The sequence below is a fragment of the Palaemon carinicauda genome, chromosome 8 (genome assembly GCF_036898095.1).
Source record: "Palaemon carinicauda isolate YSFRI2023 chromosome 8, ASM3689809v2, whole genome shotgun sequence".
In the NCBI taxonomy this organism is placed as follows: domain Eukaryota; kingdom Metazoa; phylum Arthropoda; class Malacostraca; order Decapoda; family Palaemonidae; genus Palaemon; species Palaemon carinicauda.
The window spans coordinates 13,229,074-13,245,298 of NC_090732.1; the positions used below are offsets into that span (position 1 = coordinate 13,229,074).

Sequence of the window (16,225 nt, forward strand, 5' to 3'; positions counted from 1 at the left end):
AATGTATATTGTTAGGAGTTTGGATATTTTATAATGCAGTTAGAAACGTTGATTATGTATTTACATACATAAATATACTGTATATATCTGTATATATAAATATGCACATTTTATGTACATATACATATATATATATATGTGTGTATATATATATATGTATATATATATATATATATATATATATATATATATATATATATATATATATATATATATATATATATATATATATATATATATATATATATATATATATATATATATATATATATATATATATATATATATATATATATATATATATATATGTGTGTGTGTGTGTGTGTGTGTATATGTATGTGTGTGTGTATATGTATGTATGTGTATATATATGTATGCATATATATATCAATAAGCTAGAGGAAGGAATAGAAAAACTAAATTTTGACCTGGTACTTTCGTAATGAAATTTTATACCTTTTCTGGACCAATTAGTAACAGATACTTAGTCACTTTTGCAACAGTAGTAAAAGAAAAAAAAAAAGAAAAAAATATAATCATTACACAGCTAATTTAAAAATGTCAATTGTCTATAATCATTGTTTACAAGCAGTTTGCGGGCTAATGTTGATCAATTCTGCCTCGTTTTTCTTTACAATACTATAAATGATTCGATAATATGTATTGCATTTAATTACATCCTGACAATACAGTGTCTCTTTTGCTCCTTCCCAATTAATGGTATGATTACATGTTCGAAGACTGTATTTTCAAATCTGGTTTCGATATCTTTTCCACTTTGTCCCATATAATGGTCAAATAACCTAGAACAGTTATCACCGGCGTCTGCACAAATGATACGACCACATGAGAGAGAGAGAGAGAGAGAGAGAGAGAGAGAGAGAGAGAGAGAGAGAGAGAGAGAGAGAGAGAGAGAGAGAGAGAGATTAGGGGATAAGGGTGGCAGGGAAAAGGGAAGGGAGGAAGTGGGCATGAATTCATACACATCATTGCCACATGATATCACACTTCTCTTCTGTCTAATTTCGTTTTCTGTTCTTACAGCTTTGCCTTCAAAACTAATACTCATTTATGAAACCCATTTGGCAGTACACTGTAGTGTCATAAATCTTGGGGGCAGTCTCAAATAAGCTGTGCTAAAATGTCATAATGATCTGACTGTTCGTTTAAAAGATATTTGCGAAAAGTGAGGCATGACGGTGTACCAACCGTGTGTCACACGATCGTACATAGTAACGACATTTCTCTTTTTTTGTATATACTATCCTTTGTATCTTCGCTCTCCCCTCGCACTGACAGCGACCTGTATCAACCTGTCTGTTTTTCTTACCGTTAATGTTAACAGAACCGGTTGCCTGTTATATTTAGTGACTATTATAAACTGATTTAAATATGACAAGCCAATAGTAGGTTGTGACTCAAAAGAGGGATGAAAGCAACTGAGTCACAACCTACTCTTGGCTGTCACATTGGTTTTGCTTTCATCCTGCTTTTGAGTCACAACCTACTCTTGGCTTGTCACATTTAAAACCAGTTTATATATACATCAAGTCCGGGCAAGAAGGTCACAAATATAACAGGCTATTTCATGTCCAACCGGCAACCGGTTCTGTTAACAGTAAGAAAAACAGACAGGTTGATACAGGTCGCTGTCAGTGCGAGGGGAGAGCGAAGATACAATGGATAATATACACAAAAAAGAGAAATGTCGTTACTATGTACAATCGTGTGACACATGGTTGGTACAACAGCGTCTGAAATGGATAGTAGAACAATCTGACCATAAACTCAAGGTACAACAGTAGAATGGAGTGAATGTATATGATAATTGAGAGTGCTTTTCCTAGATGTTTTAAAATTACAGAACTGACAAGAAAATGGTTTCTCGCCTGTGTGAATCATAACATGTCGAGTTAGTGTTCCTCTGTGGTTAAAAGGTCTACCACAGAACATGCACTCAAATTGGCGATCACTGGGATTTATCAATCTCTGAGTATCACTGTGGAAGTCCACGTTGGAGAAACCTTGACTATTTAAAAGTTGACTTTCGCCATCAGGTCCCTCCACCAAGTGAATCAAGGAGGGTATCGGGTCCTGCAAACGAGAAACACCCAACTACAATAGAGCCAAAAAATGATTTTGTGGAATAATGTGATTTTCAATTTAGTAAATGGAAAGATGGTTACTACTAATAGTTGGTGTTCTCAGTTAAAATCTGCCCAAAAATTTTATGGAATATCTCCATTTCATTATGCATCATTAACAGTTATAAATTCAGCTTACAATTCATTACAGGAAATATCACAAATTTTAAGTAATTTGTATTTTTCCTAACAGTACTTACCTCGAACTACTTTCTTAGGAGTATCTGGGATCATCTCCCATCCAATCAGAATTTTGTGTAGTTTACCCTACTCCCGTTTTCTATACGGGGTAATCTCTGGCGGAGAGATACGCGCTCAGAGACGACCCGGGGTTAGAGAGCATGCTTGCTCGGGTCTCGATCTCCAGTAAGTTTTGACAGATAGGTTTCTATTAAGTCCTGTAAGGCACTCGGGGTAGGATGGGCGGGCCATAACCCGAAAGTAGTTCGAGGTAAGTACTGTTAGGAAAAATACAAATTGCTTAAAATTTGTGATTTGTTCCAACACCGAGTACTTATCTCGAACTACTTTCTTAGGAGACTTATACCTTAGGAAGTGGGAGTGTCCCTCAGGACCCAGAGACCGTGATGAGGAGAGAAAAAGGAACCTATATAGAAGGCTAGGTTCTGCTGACCCCCAAAGGAAAACACGAGAAATAGGGAAAACTACCAAAAAAAACTATCTTAGTGTCTAAGTAACTCACCTCTAAAAAACCTTGGAGACATATTCTTTCACTGACGGTGTATCCCATGGCAGTTAAAGGATTTTAGGGAAGGGAATAGGGGAAAAAAGGGGTAAGGACTTACTGCCCATGGTTTTCCCGGGGCTACACCTTTAAATCTTTTGGAGCGCGGAAATGACGGAACCGAGAGAGAATCCCTCCAGGGACCTCCTCGAACAATCCTTCAAGTAGTGAGCTGTGAAGGTTGACTGACTAGACCATGTACCTGCCCTCAGGATTTGGCCCACTTTCATGTTCTTCTCAAAGCCCAATGAAGTACTTAGCCCTCTAATGTCGTGGGGTCTAGGCTTCCCCAGAAGAGGAACCCCTGCACTACTGTAGGCTCTCATGATCACCTGCCGTAGCCAGAAGGGGATTGTATTCTTGGAGACTGGCTTCTTCACTAGTCCCAAGGAGACGAACACACTCTTGATTTCGGGTCGAAGTCTGGCTGTCCTCTCTAAGTACTTCCGTACCGCCCAGACAGGGCACAGAAGCAAGTCCCTCGGGTTGTCCGAACGAGGGATTGCCGGCACTGAGAATCCTTCAAACTTGGGGTCCCAAACTGCTGGATTCTGAGTCTTAGCCACGAAGGATGGTACGAACCTGAAGGTAGCTTCACGCCAGCCCTTCGAGTGTGATACCTCGTAGGACAATCCATGAATCTCCCCTACCCGTTTTGCTGATGCCAGCGCTAACAGAAAGACTGTCTTGAGGGTGAGCTCTCTGTCCAAGATGTCCTTTAAGGGTTCGAAGGGAGGTTCTGACAGCATCTTCAGGACTCTAGCCACGTCCCACTGGGGCACCGTAACGGCCTGAGGGGGGCATGATTGCTCGAAACTCTTGATGAGTATCGAGATATGTCTGGAGGTACCCAGGTCGATGCCCTTCAGGAGGAAGACTTGGCCCAGGGGAGTCCGGACTCCTTTGATGGCTGGGATGGACATGTTTACCTCGTCCCTGAGATAGACCAGGAAGTCCGCTATCTCCGGGATGGAGGCCTGCAACGGCTTGATGTTATTCGAGACGCACCACTTAGTGAGGGTAGCCCATTTTGCCTGGTATACTGCAGCTGACGAACGTCTCAGGTACCCTGACATCCTTGTTGCCGTCTTCGACGAATATCCTTCCTTCCTCAGGAGGCGCTCGATAACCTCCACGCGTGAAGGCAGAGGGACCGAGAGTTTTCGTGGAACCTTTTGAAAGTGCGGTTGCCGGAGAAGGTCTGGTCTGTCCGGAAGGGGCCAAGGTGGAAGGCGCGCCAGTTCCTTTAGATCTGCTAACCACACTCTCTCCGGCCACCAGGGCGCTACCAAAGTCATCCACAGGTTGACCGCTAGCCTCACCCTGTTGGGGACTTGCCTGAGCATCCCGAAGGGAGGAACGTAAACGTCGAGGTTGTCCCAAGGGTGTTGGAAGGCGTCCTCGAACGCCGCCTCCGGATCTGGCACAGGAGAACAAAACACGGGGAGCTGTGCGTTCAGTCTCGTGGCGAAGAGGTCTATCACTGGCGAGCCCCACTTCTGAATGAGAGTCTTGGCCACTTACGGGTGCAAGGACCACTCGGACCCTACCACTTGACCCATTCTGCTGAGGCCGTCGGCCAGGACGTTTCTCTTCCCTGGAATGAATCTGGCTGAGATCTTGATCTGCTTTACTTCGGCCCATTCTAGTAACTCCATCGTGAGGTCGCACAGCTCCTTCCATTTCAGTCCTACTTGCTTCTTTATGTAGGCCACCACCTTGGCGTTGTCGCACATCAGCGCCACGGTGTTTCCTCGTAGCCGATGAACGAACTCTAGGCATGCTCTTCGCATTGCCATCATTTCTAGCACGTTTATGTGCAGGTTCTTCTCCTCGTCTAACCAACTTCCTCTTGCTGTCTTGTCGAGGAGATGAGCACCCCAACCCTCCTTGGATGCGTCCGTGAACAGAAGCATCTCCGGAGGGTCGGCTGCGATGGGCATTCCTTTAAGGGTGTTCGATCTGTCGTGCCACCACTCTAGGACTTCCTTCGTCTCCGGGGACACCGGGTTCCAGAGCTCCTTCAGGTTCCATTGTACTCCCCTGAGTTTGAGCCTCCCCTGGGGGACCAGCTTCTCTGACGACACAAGGTGGCCTATCAGTCTTTGCCAGTCCTTGGCTCTCCTGGACTGGCTCGACAGGAAGGGCCGGAGGATCTGATCTAAGTTGTCCAGTCTCTCCGCGGAAGGGAAGGCTCTCGCCAACCGGGAGTCCAGAACCATTCCGAGGTAGTTCATCCTGGTGGAGGGTATCAGTTGGGACTTCTCCAGGTTGATGATGATACCCAGGACGTTGCAGAACTGCAGGAGCTTCGCGCCTTGCTCCCTCAGTACTTCCCCTGAGGCTGAAAGTAACAACCAGTCGTCCAGGTATCGAATCAGGCGGATGCCCTGTTCGTGTGCCCAGGCTGAGACTGTTGCGAAGACCCTCGTGAAGACCTGAGGGGCTGTGGACAGACCGAAGCAGAAGGTCTTGAACTGCAACGTTTGGGTACTGTACCCCATTTTACCCTTAGGTACTTCCTGCTGGAGGGATGAACAGGGATTTGGAAGTATGCGTCCTTGAGGTCTATGGACATCATGAAGTCCTCTTCCCTCAAGGCCGGTAGGACCGACTTCGGGGTGTCCATCTTGAAGTCGGTCTTGCACACAAACCTGTTGAGGGCAGAGAGGTCTATGACTGGTCTCCAGCCCCCTGTCGCCTTCTCCACCAGGAAGAGTCTGCTGTAGAACCCTGGACCCGGGTTCTTGACTGGTTCTATTGCCCCTTTCGCCAGCATCACAGAGACTTCTTCTTGTAGGGCTGTCCTTCTCAAGGGATCTTTGGGTGCCAACCACCCCGCCTGTAGATCTGGTATCAGAGGTGGGAGGTCTGCCAGGAAAGGCAACCTGTACCCTTCCTTTAGTACTGCTATGGTCCACGGATCTGCTCCGTGGTCTCGCCTTGCTTGCCAAGAACGTTTGAGGCAACCCCCCACCCGAGGCTTCGGCAGAAGTAGGGGGTCTCTTTCCCTACCTTCTTCGACAGGCACGGCCTGAACCCCCTCTTCTGGCAGCCGAATAAGAAGGCCTGAAGGCTGACTGCGTAGCAGTCGTTCCTCTACGGGGGTGGGGGGGGGGGGGCCTGCTGCTGCTGCTGTGAAGATTGAGGCCAGGCCGTAGTAGGGGCGTCTCTCCTGGGCTGGCTAGGTAAGGCGTGTGGAGGGAGCGAGACGTCGGAGGGTGCCCTTCTATGGGCAGGTCTTCTCATTGGAAGGGGTCTGGGCTCTCCCGCATCCTTCAGCTCCCTGACCCTCTCCACTGTCTCCTCCACTGCCTTCAGGGGGAACACTGAGTCGCCCCACACGGGTAAGCTCCTCAGGGCCCTCGCTTCTCTGTCCGGGAGTCTCCTGATGAGCTTGCTGAGCACGGTGTCCCTCTTCCGCAGCACCCAATTGGCGGCCTGAGCGATGGACTGGTAAGAGAGAAACTTTAGGGCCTTACCCCCTGAGCTAATCAGCTCTTTCAGCAAGGCCTGGTTCTCCGGAACTGCGAGATCGTGCGAGGCCTGAAAACCCACCAGTGTGCAGGCCCACCAATCTAGCCATGACGATACGTATACCAGGTCCCTGGCTAGCTCTTCCATCATGGAAGTCTCCGAAGGGGAGAAGCAAACTGGGGCAGTGGTAGCTCTATCTTCTGCTGCTCCCTGGCTCTATCGTACAGGGACCCGCGCGGTGCCCTTCGGGAAGGTAGAAACGTCTCTGGGTCTTGAGGCCCTGGAGAAGTTTAGAGGCGCTCTGACTCTTGGGGGTTTCTGCGTGGTTGGCCTTGATCCTGTCTACGTGAGCACTACCCAGCCTAACATCCCTAGCCACAGTAAGCGCTAGTGAGGGCCTCTGTTGCACGGGTGCATTGACCAGCCTGCTGACGCCCGAGAGCCAGTCTTCGTCCGTGGAGGGCTTAGGCTCGCCCAGCCTGTGATGACGCCTAATGAGACCTATCACTCTCCTGTAGGCCGAAACTTCTGCGGCCGAACCTACGCCGTCATCTATACTTTCTGTCGGATGTTCCTCTGCTTGTGACGGGGGACCTCCGACGGAGGGTGCCGCTTGGGGAGGAGGCATCTTCCTGGCGCGGTCTAGTCTCGGCGGTTCAGGCTGGAGGACGGGCATCGCCGCTGAGACGGAGGGCTTCGTCCTGAGCTTATCTCTGCCTACGGAGGTCCAGGAGGTTGCGGGCTTGCTCGTAGAAGGAAGGTGTCTCTCACGTTCCGGTCGACTCGTTGCTGATTTTGAGGCCGGGACGCGGCTGCCAGACAGAAGGGGCGACTCTCTCCGCTGGGCGGATGGAGTCGGAACCTTCCCGGACTTATGCCTGTCCCCTGAGGCCTGAAGCGACGACTCTCTCCGTCGGTCGTACCTGCTGCTGGGGACGTACCTCACTGGCGAGCGACCCCTTGGAAGCCAGCCCGAGATGCCCGGAACCGCTGAAGCTTCCAGGAGTTGACTACATGGGATGACGACCCGCACCCATTCTTCTCTCGGGGAGTAGCTTCTCCTATACTTCCTCCTGGGGGATCTAGAACGCCTCCCAACGTGGCGGGATCTGGAACGGGAGCGTGAGCATGACCCTCTCCTGCTGGACCTATCTCGCCGTCTTCTATGGTCCCTCAGGGCTCCGTCCGCCGAGGAGTAGGAGTAGGCCTCGACCGAGGAGCCCAAAGACTTGTAGGACCTCACTGAAGGGTCTGAGTCGCGCCGCGTTGCTGGTGGGTCCACGCGTCGATCGGCCGGTGACGAAGGCTCCATGAAGACAGACGGGAGCATAGCTGAAGGCGCTGGAGGGGAGCAGGGAAGCTCCTCGCTGGGGAACCAGGTCTCGAACTCTTCTTCCAGCCTCAAGGGTGATCTGAAGGGCGTCTTCGAAGGCGCCCACGCGAGGGGGTCTGACGGCGGCGAGTTCTCCTCCTCGGCGCCACCCTCGGCTGCGGACGTACCTGAAACACATGCCCAAGAGGCAGGAGAAGAGGCTGCAGCAGTCTTTCCCCACATAGGATCGTCCGAAGAGACGGGCCCTGCTTGCACCAGGCCTTCGTCCTCCGAACACACTCCCGTCCCTTCCTTAGGCCCCCCCACTTGCCTGGATCAACGAGACAACCCCACTATCTTGCAACTCTGACTCCTGGGGAAGAGCCACAGGCCTCTTCCCCACAATTGACTTACCTCGTCCCCTATTCTGGGTAGGGGAAGGCAGCAGAGACACTCTATCCGACGATACACCGGGCGAAGCAAGAGGCGAAGAGACGCTCGGTTTCCTAGGCGATCTCCTGGAAGACTTCTTTTTTTTTGGTGCCGTAACGCACCCACTGCACCTCGTTCCAGGACTTGCACTCCGGACACGTGGCTATAGGGGAACAAACACTGCCCCTACACGAAAAACACAAGGAGTGCGTGTCAACTTCAGGCTTTGAGAGGAAGGTGCTACACGATTTACAGGCCATAGGCCCAGGGCAACGACAAGGATGCTCCATTGCGCACTAGTAAGGCACTGAGAGACACAGGAACTCAGAGGGAAAAGGATAAGGAATAGCACAAAGGGACCACTTGGGAACCGCGTGGGACACAAAGGGTCGCACTGGGTAAGGAGAGCGCGTCGGGATGTTATCGCGACGCAACCAGAAAACTTACTGGAGATATAGACCTAAGCAAGCATGCTCTCTAACCCCGGGTCGCCTCATGGCGCGTAACACTCCGCCAGAAGTTACCCCGCATAGAAAACGGGAGTAGGGTAAACTACACAAAATTCTGGTCGGTTGGGAGGAGATTCCCAGATACTCCGAAGAAAGTAGTTCGAGGTAAGTACTCCGTGTTGGAACAACATAAAATTATGGAAAGAAAAAACTGACAGATAAAGCAAAGGACTCCTGGAAGCCTTGGTATGGGTAAAAACTATTTCCCAAATTTCATATGTTGCCTCCTCTTCAAAATGAGGGAAAAGAGATACAAAAAAAATCTGAGCAGCCTTGCCTTCAAGCATCTCTCAAGTTCACCTTCATAAATAATCTACCTACCACCAAGAATTTAACAAGAATGATATCAATAACATAAAATGCAAATGTCCAAATTAAATGAGACCTCCCAATTATTGTAGAACAAAAAACCTATGTACTCAATGAAATAACAGTAATACAAAATTCAGAAGACCGCCCCTATTCAGAGTTGAGTTGAATAACACATCAGACCTCTCTTAAATTTGTTACTTTAATTCAGAAATCTAAAGGCAACCTACATTATTCTAGGTGTCGTTTCAGTGTCTTAAGCTGTTACAAGCAACTAAAAACAATTACTGTACAGTAGTTTTGTTAAAGGTAAAATTTTTCATTACTGTACTGTATAAAATATTTCAAAATCCAGTGTATGTTTATTAGCTGTACTGTATATTTTAAACCACTGACTTACAAGAAGGGAAAACCAGTTAAGCATTACTAAAGTCTTGATATTCTCAAGAGGGGAAGATCCATCCCCCTCCAAGTGAAGTGACAATCACCAATTTCAGGAAATATGAAAGGATCTTGATGTAAGACAACAGTTTGTATACAAGAAATAACAGGTTTCTAAAATCTATTTCAAGTCCATACAAAGTAAAACCTACTTCTTGTTTCAACTGATTATCTACTCAAGTGGGATAGGAACTCAGAGAGAAGAGTAGCTTTTCAATAGACATGAACTCATCAGATCGATGGGTACAGCACCTACGTCCATCATACCATTATTCAACCCAGAAGATACAACTCTCCATTCTGGTTAAAAATCAGCCTTGATTTTACTCGTGCAGCCAAAATCAACGATTAAAACCCACATACAAAATTTTGAGTAATCTGACATGGATGAAATTATTTTTAGATAACCCAATCGATTGTTGTGACAAATGTAATAGAGGTAAAAGGAAGTTGCCTATACTGTAATCACTGTCTAGTACTTCCAACATAGACTTTGATCAAATGATGAACTGTGATTGAATATGGCTGGAATACTAACAACCAAGATTTTATAAACTATTATTTTCAAAGCAAAATCTTCATCCTGAATAGTGACATACATTGTTTATCCCACCCAAACAGCTATTGCATTTTTGCTGACTGGACAACAGGAAGTTAAAAGATTATGAACCAGCATTTGCAACAGGAACCTGCAAATCGAATACATCCGTAGGATATACCTTTTCAGAGCCTTCATGTGGTTATAATTAGACATGGGGTTGCTGAATTCCTTCAAGGAGATCTAGTTAAAAAATCAGTGCATGGTGCAAATTATGAGGCATTAAGTTGACCTTGACCAAACTCAAAGTATTATTGTAGGTAGGTCAAGGGCAGTGGCTTCTAAACATCCAGATCTCTGCATTGATGTTTCTTTAACTACTGTATACTATAAACAACTCCTTTAAAATTTTAGTTGTGATTCTTGATTGCAAATCTACTTTTGAGAAACCCTTTCGGTCTGTTTCTTCTTTAATTGCACAAAAAACTTCCTTACTGAGAGTCTTTCAAGATTTTCAGTGATCAGTCTCTTCTGAAGCAATGTTTTAATTGGTAATAAATCTCTCCAAAGAAAGGTTTTAATTCCTTCATCTAGCTTTTTTTTTTCTCGAGTATTGTTCTCCTGTCTGATCTTCAGCTGCTGACATTCATCTTAATTTGTTGAACAAAATTTTGTGGTCTATTAAATTTTCTATTCCTGATCTTGACATTTATCTGGTAATTTAGTATGGTTACTACTTTTGATAAACACAGTAGCTTCCTATAGTCCTATGTTACTTATACCTTTAGTATCGTGAACTAACCATTTAATATGTTATTTTCATTAGTAAAATAAATTTTTGAATATACTTACCCGATAATCATGTAGCTGTCAACTCCGTTGCCCGACAGAATTCTACGGAAGGGATACGCCAGCGATCGCTATACAAGAGGGGGGTGTACTCACAAGCGCCACCTGTGGCCAGGTACTGCAGTACTTCTTGTTGACACCACTTCAATTTTTCCTCGGTCCACTGGTTCTATGGGGAGGAAGGGTGGGTCAATTAAATCATGATTATCGGGTAAGTATATTCAAAAATTTATTTTACTAATGAAAATAACATTTTTCAATATTAAACTTACCCGATAATCATGTAGCTGATTCACACCCAGGGAGGTGGGTGAAAACCAGTGTACATGTATATCAAGAAGCTAAGTATCCCGTATTTCATATTATCAGTTATTCAAAATAACAATGAAATTACAAGTACCTGGTAAGGAAGTCGACTTGAGCCATTACTCTGCCTTAAATAAGTTCGTCTTCCTTACTGAGCGCAGCGTTCCTCTTAGGAGGCTGAACAACTCTAAGGTGCTGAAGTATCAAGGGCTGCAACCCATACTAAAGGACCTCATCACAACCTTTAACCTCGGCGCTTCTCAAGAAAGAATTGACCACCCGCCAAATCAACAAGGATGTGGAAGGCTTCTTAGCCGACCGTACAACCCATAAAAAGTATTCAAGAGAAAGGTTAAAAGGTTATGGGATTATGGGAATGTAGTGGCTGAGCCCTCGCCTACTACTGCATTCGTTGCTACGAATGGTCCCAGGGTGTAGCAGTACTCGTAAAGAGACTGGACATCTTTGAGATAGAATGATGCGAACACTGACTTGCTTCTCCAATAGGTTGCATCCATAACACTCTGCAGAGAATGGCTCTGTTTGAAGGCCACTGAAGTAGCCACAGCTCCCACTTCATGTGTCCTTACCTTCAGCAAAGCAAGGTCTTCTTCCTTCAGATGAGAATGTGCTTCTCTAATCAGAAGCCTGAATAGTAAGAAACTGAGTTCTTAGAACTTGGAAAAGAAGGTTTCTTGAAAGCACACCATAAGGCTTCTGATTGTCCTCGTAAAGGTTAAGACCTTTTTAGATAGTACCTAAGAGCTCTAACTGGGTAAAGTACTCTCTCCAGTTCATTCCCCACCAAGTTGGACAGGCTTGGGATCTCGAACGACTTAGGCCAAGGACGTGAAGGAAGCTCGTTTAGCAAAAACCGAGCTGCAAGGAACATGTAGCCGTTTCAGATGTGAAAACAATGATCCTGCTGAAGGTGTGGATCTCACTTACTCTTTTAGCTGTTGTCAAGCACACGAGGAAAAGAGTTTTTAATGTGAGGTCCTAAAAAGAGGCTGATTGGAGAGGTTCAAATCTTGATGACATAAGGAACCTTAGGACCACGTCTAGATTCCAGCCTGGAGTGGACAACCGACGTTCCTTTGAGGTCTCAAAAGACCTAGGGAGGTCCTGTAGATCTTTGTTGGTGGAAAGATCCAAGCCTCTGTGGCGGAAAACCGCTGCCAACATACTTCTGTAACCCTTGATCGTAGGAGCTGAAAGGGATCTTACTTTCCTTAGATATAACAGGAAGTCAGCAATCTGGGTTACAGTGGTACTGGTTGAGGAAACTGCATTGGTCTTGTACCAGCTACGGAAGACTTCCCCTTGAGACTGATAGATTCTGAGAGTGGATGTTCTCCTTGCTTTGGCAATCGCTCTGGCTGCCTCCTTCGAAAAGCCCCTAGCTCTTGAGAGTCTTTCGAAAGTCTGAAGGCAGTCAGACGAAGAGCGTGGAGGTTTGGGTGTACCTTCTTTACGTGAGGTAGACGTAGAAGGTTCACTCCTAGAGGAAGAGTCCTGGGAATGTCGACCAGCCATTGCAGTACCTCTAAGAACCATTCTCTCGCGGGCCAGAGCGGAGCCAACCAACGTCAGCCGTGTCCCTTTGCGAGAGGAGAACTTCTGAAGTACCCTGTTGACAATCTTGAACGGCGGGAATGCATACAGGTCGAGATGGAACCAATCCAGCAGAAAAGCATCCACGTGAACTGCTGCTGGGTCTGGAATCGGAGAACAATACAACAGGAGTCTCTAGGTTATCGAGGTAGCGAACAGATCTATGGTTGGCTGACCCCACAGGGCCCAAAGTCTGCTGCAAACATTCTTGTGAAGGGTCCACTCTGGGGGGATGACCTGACCCTTCCGGCTGAGGTGATCTGCCATGACATTCATACCGCCCTGAATGAACCTCGTTACCAGCGTGAGCTTTCGATCTTTAGACCAGATGAGGAGGTCCCTTGCGATCTAGAACAACTTCACGAAAGAGTCCCTCCCTGCTTGAAGATGTAAGCCAGGGCTGTGGTGTTGTCAGAGTCCACCTCCACCACTTTGTTAAGCTGGAGGGACTTGAAGTTTATCAAGGCCAGAAGAACCGCCAACAACTCCTTGCAATTGATGTGAAGTGTCCTTTGTTCCTGATTCCATGTTCCCGAGCATTCCTGTCCGTCCAAAGTCGCACCCCAGCCCGTGTCTGATGCGTCCGAGAGGAGACGGCGGTCGGGTTTCTGAACAGCCAAAGGTAGACTTCCTTGAGAAGAAAGCTGTTCTTACACCACGCGAGAGAAGACCTCCTCTCTTCGGAAACAGGAACTGAGACCGTCTCTAGCGTCATGTCCTTTATCCAGTGAGCAGCTAGATGATACTGAAGGGGGGGAGGTGGAGTCTCCCTAACACGATGAACAGGGCCAGCGATGAAAGTGTCTCTGTCAGACTCATCCACTACCTGACTGAGCATCGGTTCCTTCTCAGCATGCTCTGGATGCATTCTAGGGCTTGGAAGATCCTTGGGGCCGACGGAAAAGCCCGAAAAGCTCGACTCTGAAGATCCATACCCAGGGAGACAATGGTCTGGGATGGGACGAGCTGAGACTCCTCAAAATTGACCAGGAGGCCCAGTTCCTTGGTCAGATCCATAGTCCATCTGAGAATCTCCAGACAGCGACGACTTGTGGGAGCTCTTAAAAGCCAGTCGTCTGACGGAGCCGGACACAAGATCATGGTACTGCTGCACAGTCTGTGAACTGTCAACCATGGGGAAGCGAGGAAGTACAGTGACAACCCGAAGCTGTCTAGACTGTCTGGGTCGTACAGACAACTCCTTATCGGGTTGCTGAGGTTGCCGCACTGCGTCACAACAAGTCACTTCTGCTGGTTGTTGAACGTCTTCCCAGTGACACACTGACTCCGTAAACAAAAAAATCCTCTAACAAGGACTAAGCTTGGACTGCATGTCTTGCAACACAGCTCAAGGTCTATGGGAGCAGGTGTGGTAACAGACGGGGTTAGCGACTGAAGTGGAACCATTACCTTCCCTGGGAGCATGTTATGCTTAAATAAAAGTCCATAGGAGGCTACGCAGCTAAAGGCTCCTCTCCAAATGACAGAGTCCTCAAGGGAATATCAGAAGGAGGGAGAAAAGCACTTTCTCATCTACAGGGACCATATCCGAGAAAAGCTAAGTTCTCTCAGTGAGGGTTTCACTGGTGCAAAAGCAGCAGACTAGAAGGCAACGTTATGAAATTGCTTGACAGTCTAGTGAGTTGGCAACAACCAAAGATGTGTGACTGAGAAGCATGCGGTAAGGTATGCAGAGCATGTTGTATGCAGAGCATGCAGTATGCAGAGCATGCTGTATGCAGAGCATGCTGTATGTAGAGCATGCTGTAAGGTAAGCAGAGCGTGTTGCATGGCGTGTAACATTTCTCAGAAATTCCATGACCAGAGCTAGAGTGAGTAATATCGCATTACAGTCCATTGAAAGTGCCCGTGCCGAGGGAATTGATTTAGACTGTTTTGTTGATGAATTTGATAGCCGGCATGATAATCGTAGAATTAAGCTGCACTAAATGTACTATAATCTACTTCACCTCAGGAAAGGGAAACTCGCCCTGTTGGCAACACTGCATTACTTCATGCATGCTTGCATGGGGTTTAATATCAACATAATATTTACCTTACATTCATAACTCATGATTCATTTTTGTTTTGAAGATATTTTTGCCATATTTTGCGATTTTGTTAAAAATATATTGCAAGGAATACATATATATTTTTATATAAGTAATACAAATAACCTCCATTATCATAATGTTTGTGTAGGCATACATGTATATGATTACAAATGCAAGTTATGAAAGTAATGAGGTGTTATTATTGTCATTTGTTATTTCCAAGTTGAATGGGAAGAGGCTCAAGTAGAGGAGAAAGTGGCAGATGCATGCGTTGAGGTGGCTGACTCATAGCATGAGGTTGCTGCCTCAAGAGTTGCGCTTGCTGTAAGGGTTGCGGATGCGCAGTAGCAGGTTCCTGAGGAACGAGTTAAGGTTCCTGAGGTGTGAGCTGCGAGAGTTGAGGTAGCGGCTGCGCAGAACGCAGTTCTTGTCTCGCGAGTTGAGGTTCCTGAGGTGCTAGCCTAAGGAGTTGAGGCTCTCGCCTTGAGGAGGGTTGAGGTCGCTGCAGCGAGTGCTGAGGTGGCTGCCTCATTGATGGAAGAGGTTGTCGTACCTCAAGAGATTGTTGCCTCGCTGGTGGAACCGCAAGCGGAAGCGGAGGAAGTAAGCATAAGATTCCTGCTCCCATTGCTGAGGTTGCCTTAAGGAAGGCGGAGGTTGCTGCACACCGCTGGTAACTGGCAACTCAGTACGCGGTAAGGTATCCTGAGGAACCTCAACATCGTACGCCTGGCAGACTGGACTGCGGTGAGGCGGAGCGATCGCAGGAGGAGGTGTAACCTTCTCAGCCTGACACTCACGCATTAAGACCGCAAGCTGTGACTGCATGGACTGCAGCAAAGTCATCTTGGGGTCGGCAGACGCTAAGGTCTGCTGAGGCAAAGCCTTAACAGAAGATGAGGTCTGTTGCGGCATCACCTTACCTCTCTTAGGAGGTGTGCAGTCACCTGATGACTGCGGAGAGTCAGAGCTAACCCAATGACTGCATCCGGGTTGTTGAACTCTAGAGGTCTGGACTTTACGTTTAAGAGGTCTTGAGACCTGAGTCCAGCGTTTTCTCCCCGAAATTTCTTCTGCAGACGAGTAAAATAAGGGCTCAATCGTCTGCGGGTGGGAGTGACGGTCTCTGTAAGACACGCCCGCAACCACCGAGGATACTTCTGTGCGCCGATCAAGGCCTGCCGAACCCTTTTGCCCTTCGACATTGCTTCTCCCCTGGGCTTGGGAGCTTGCAAGAGGTCCCGGACTGGCAGGACGACTGGCACGCAAGAAGTACCCTCACGCACAACACTGACACACTTTGCGCTAATCACTTATCATTTTTGAATTTCTGTTTGCACTTATTTCACTGAACTCGAAACTTTAAGTGGTTTGTACCTGAAACACGCAATTCTATCCTTCTTTAAAAGTTAGTAATTGCGAAAACAGAATTACAATGTAACAGAAAAATCTAATGAAAGACAAATAATTCAGTGGCTGGAAAGAGACTAAACAC

At 47.0% G+C, this 16,225-nt stretch overlaps 1 protein-coding gene across 7 annotated transcripts in view; it reads right to left on the bottom strand.

Moving 5' to 3' along the window:
* The window catches only part of LOC137645659 (protein tramtrack, beta isoform-like), a 132,835-nt gene that overhangs the window by 61,829 nt on the left and 54,781 nt on the right, over positions 1 to 16,225 (bottom strand). The window contains exon 5 of one of the 7 annotated variants that reach the window (XM_068378492.1): positions 1,720 to 2,094. The exons of the other annotated variants lie outside the window; for them this stretch is intronic. Within the exon in view, the coding sequence (XP_068234593.1) occupies positions 1,789 to 2,094 (306 nt within the window). The 3' untranslated portion in view covers positions 1,720 to 1,788. Of the gene's footprint in view, positions 1 to 1,719; positions 2,095 to 16,225 lie in introns of those variants that run through there. 7 annotated transcript variants of the gene reach the window in all.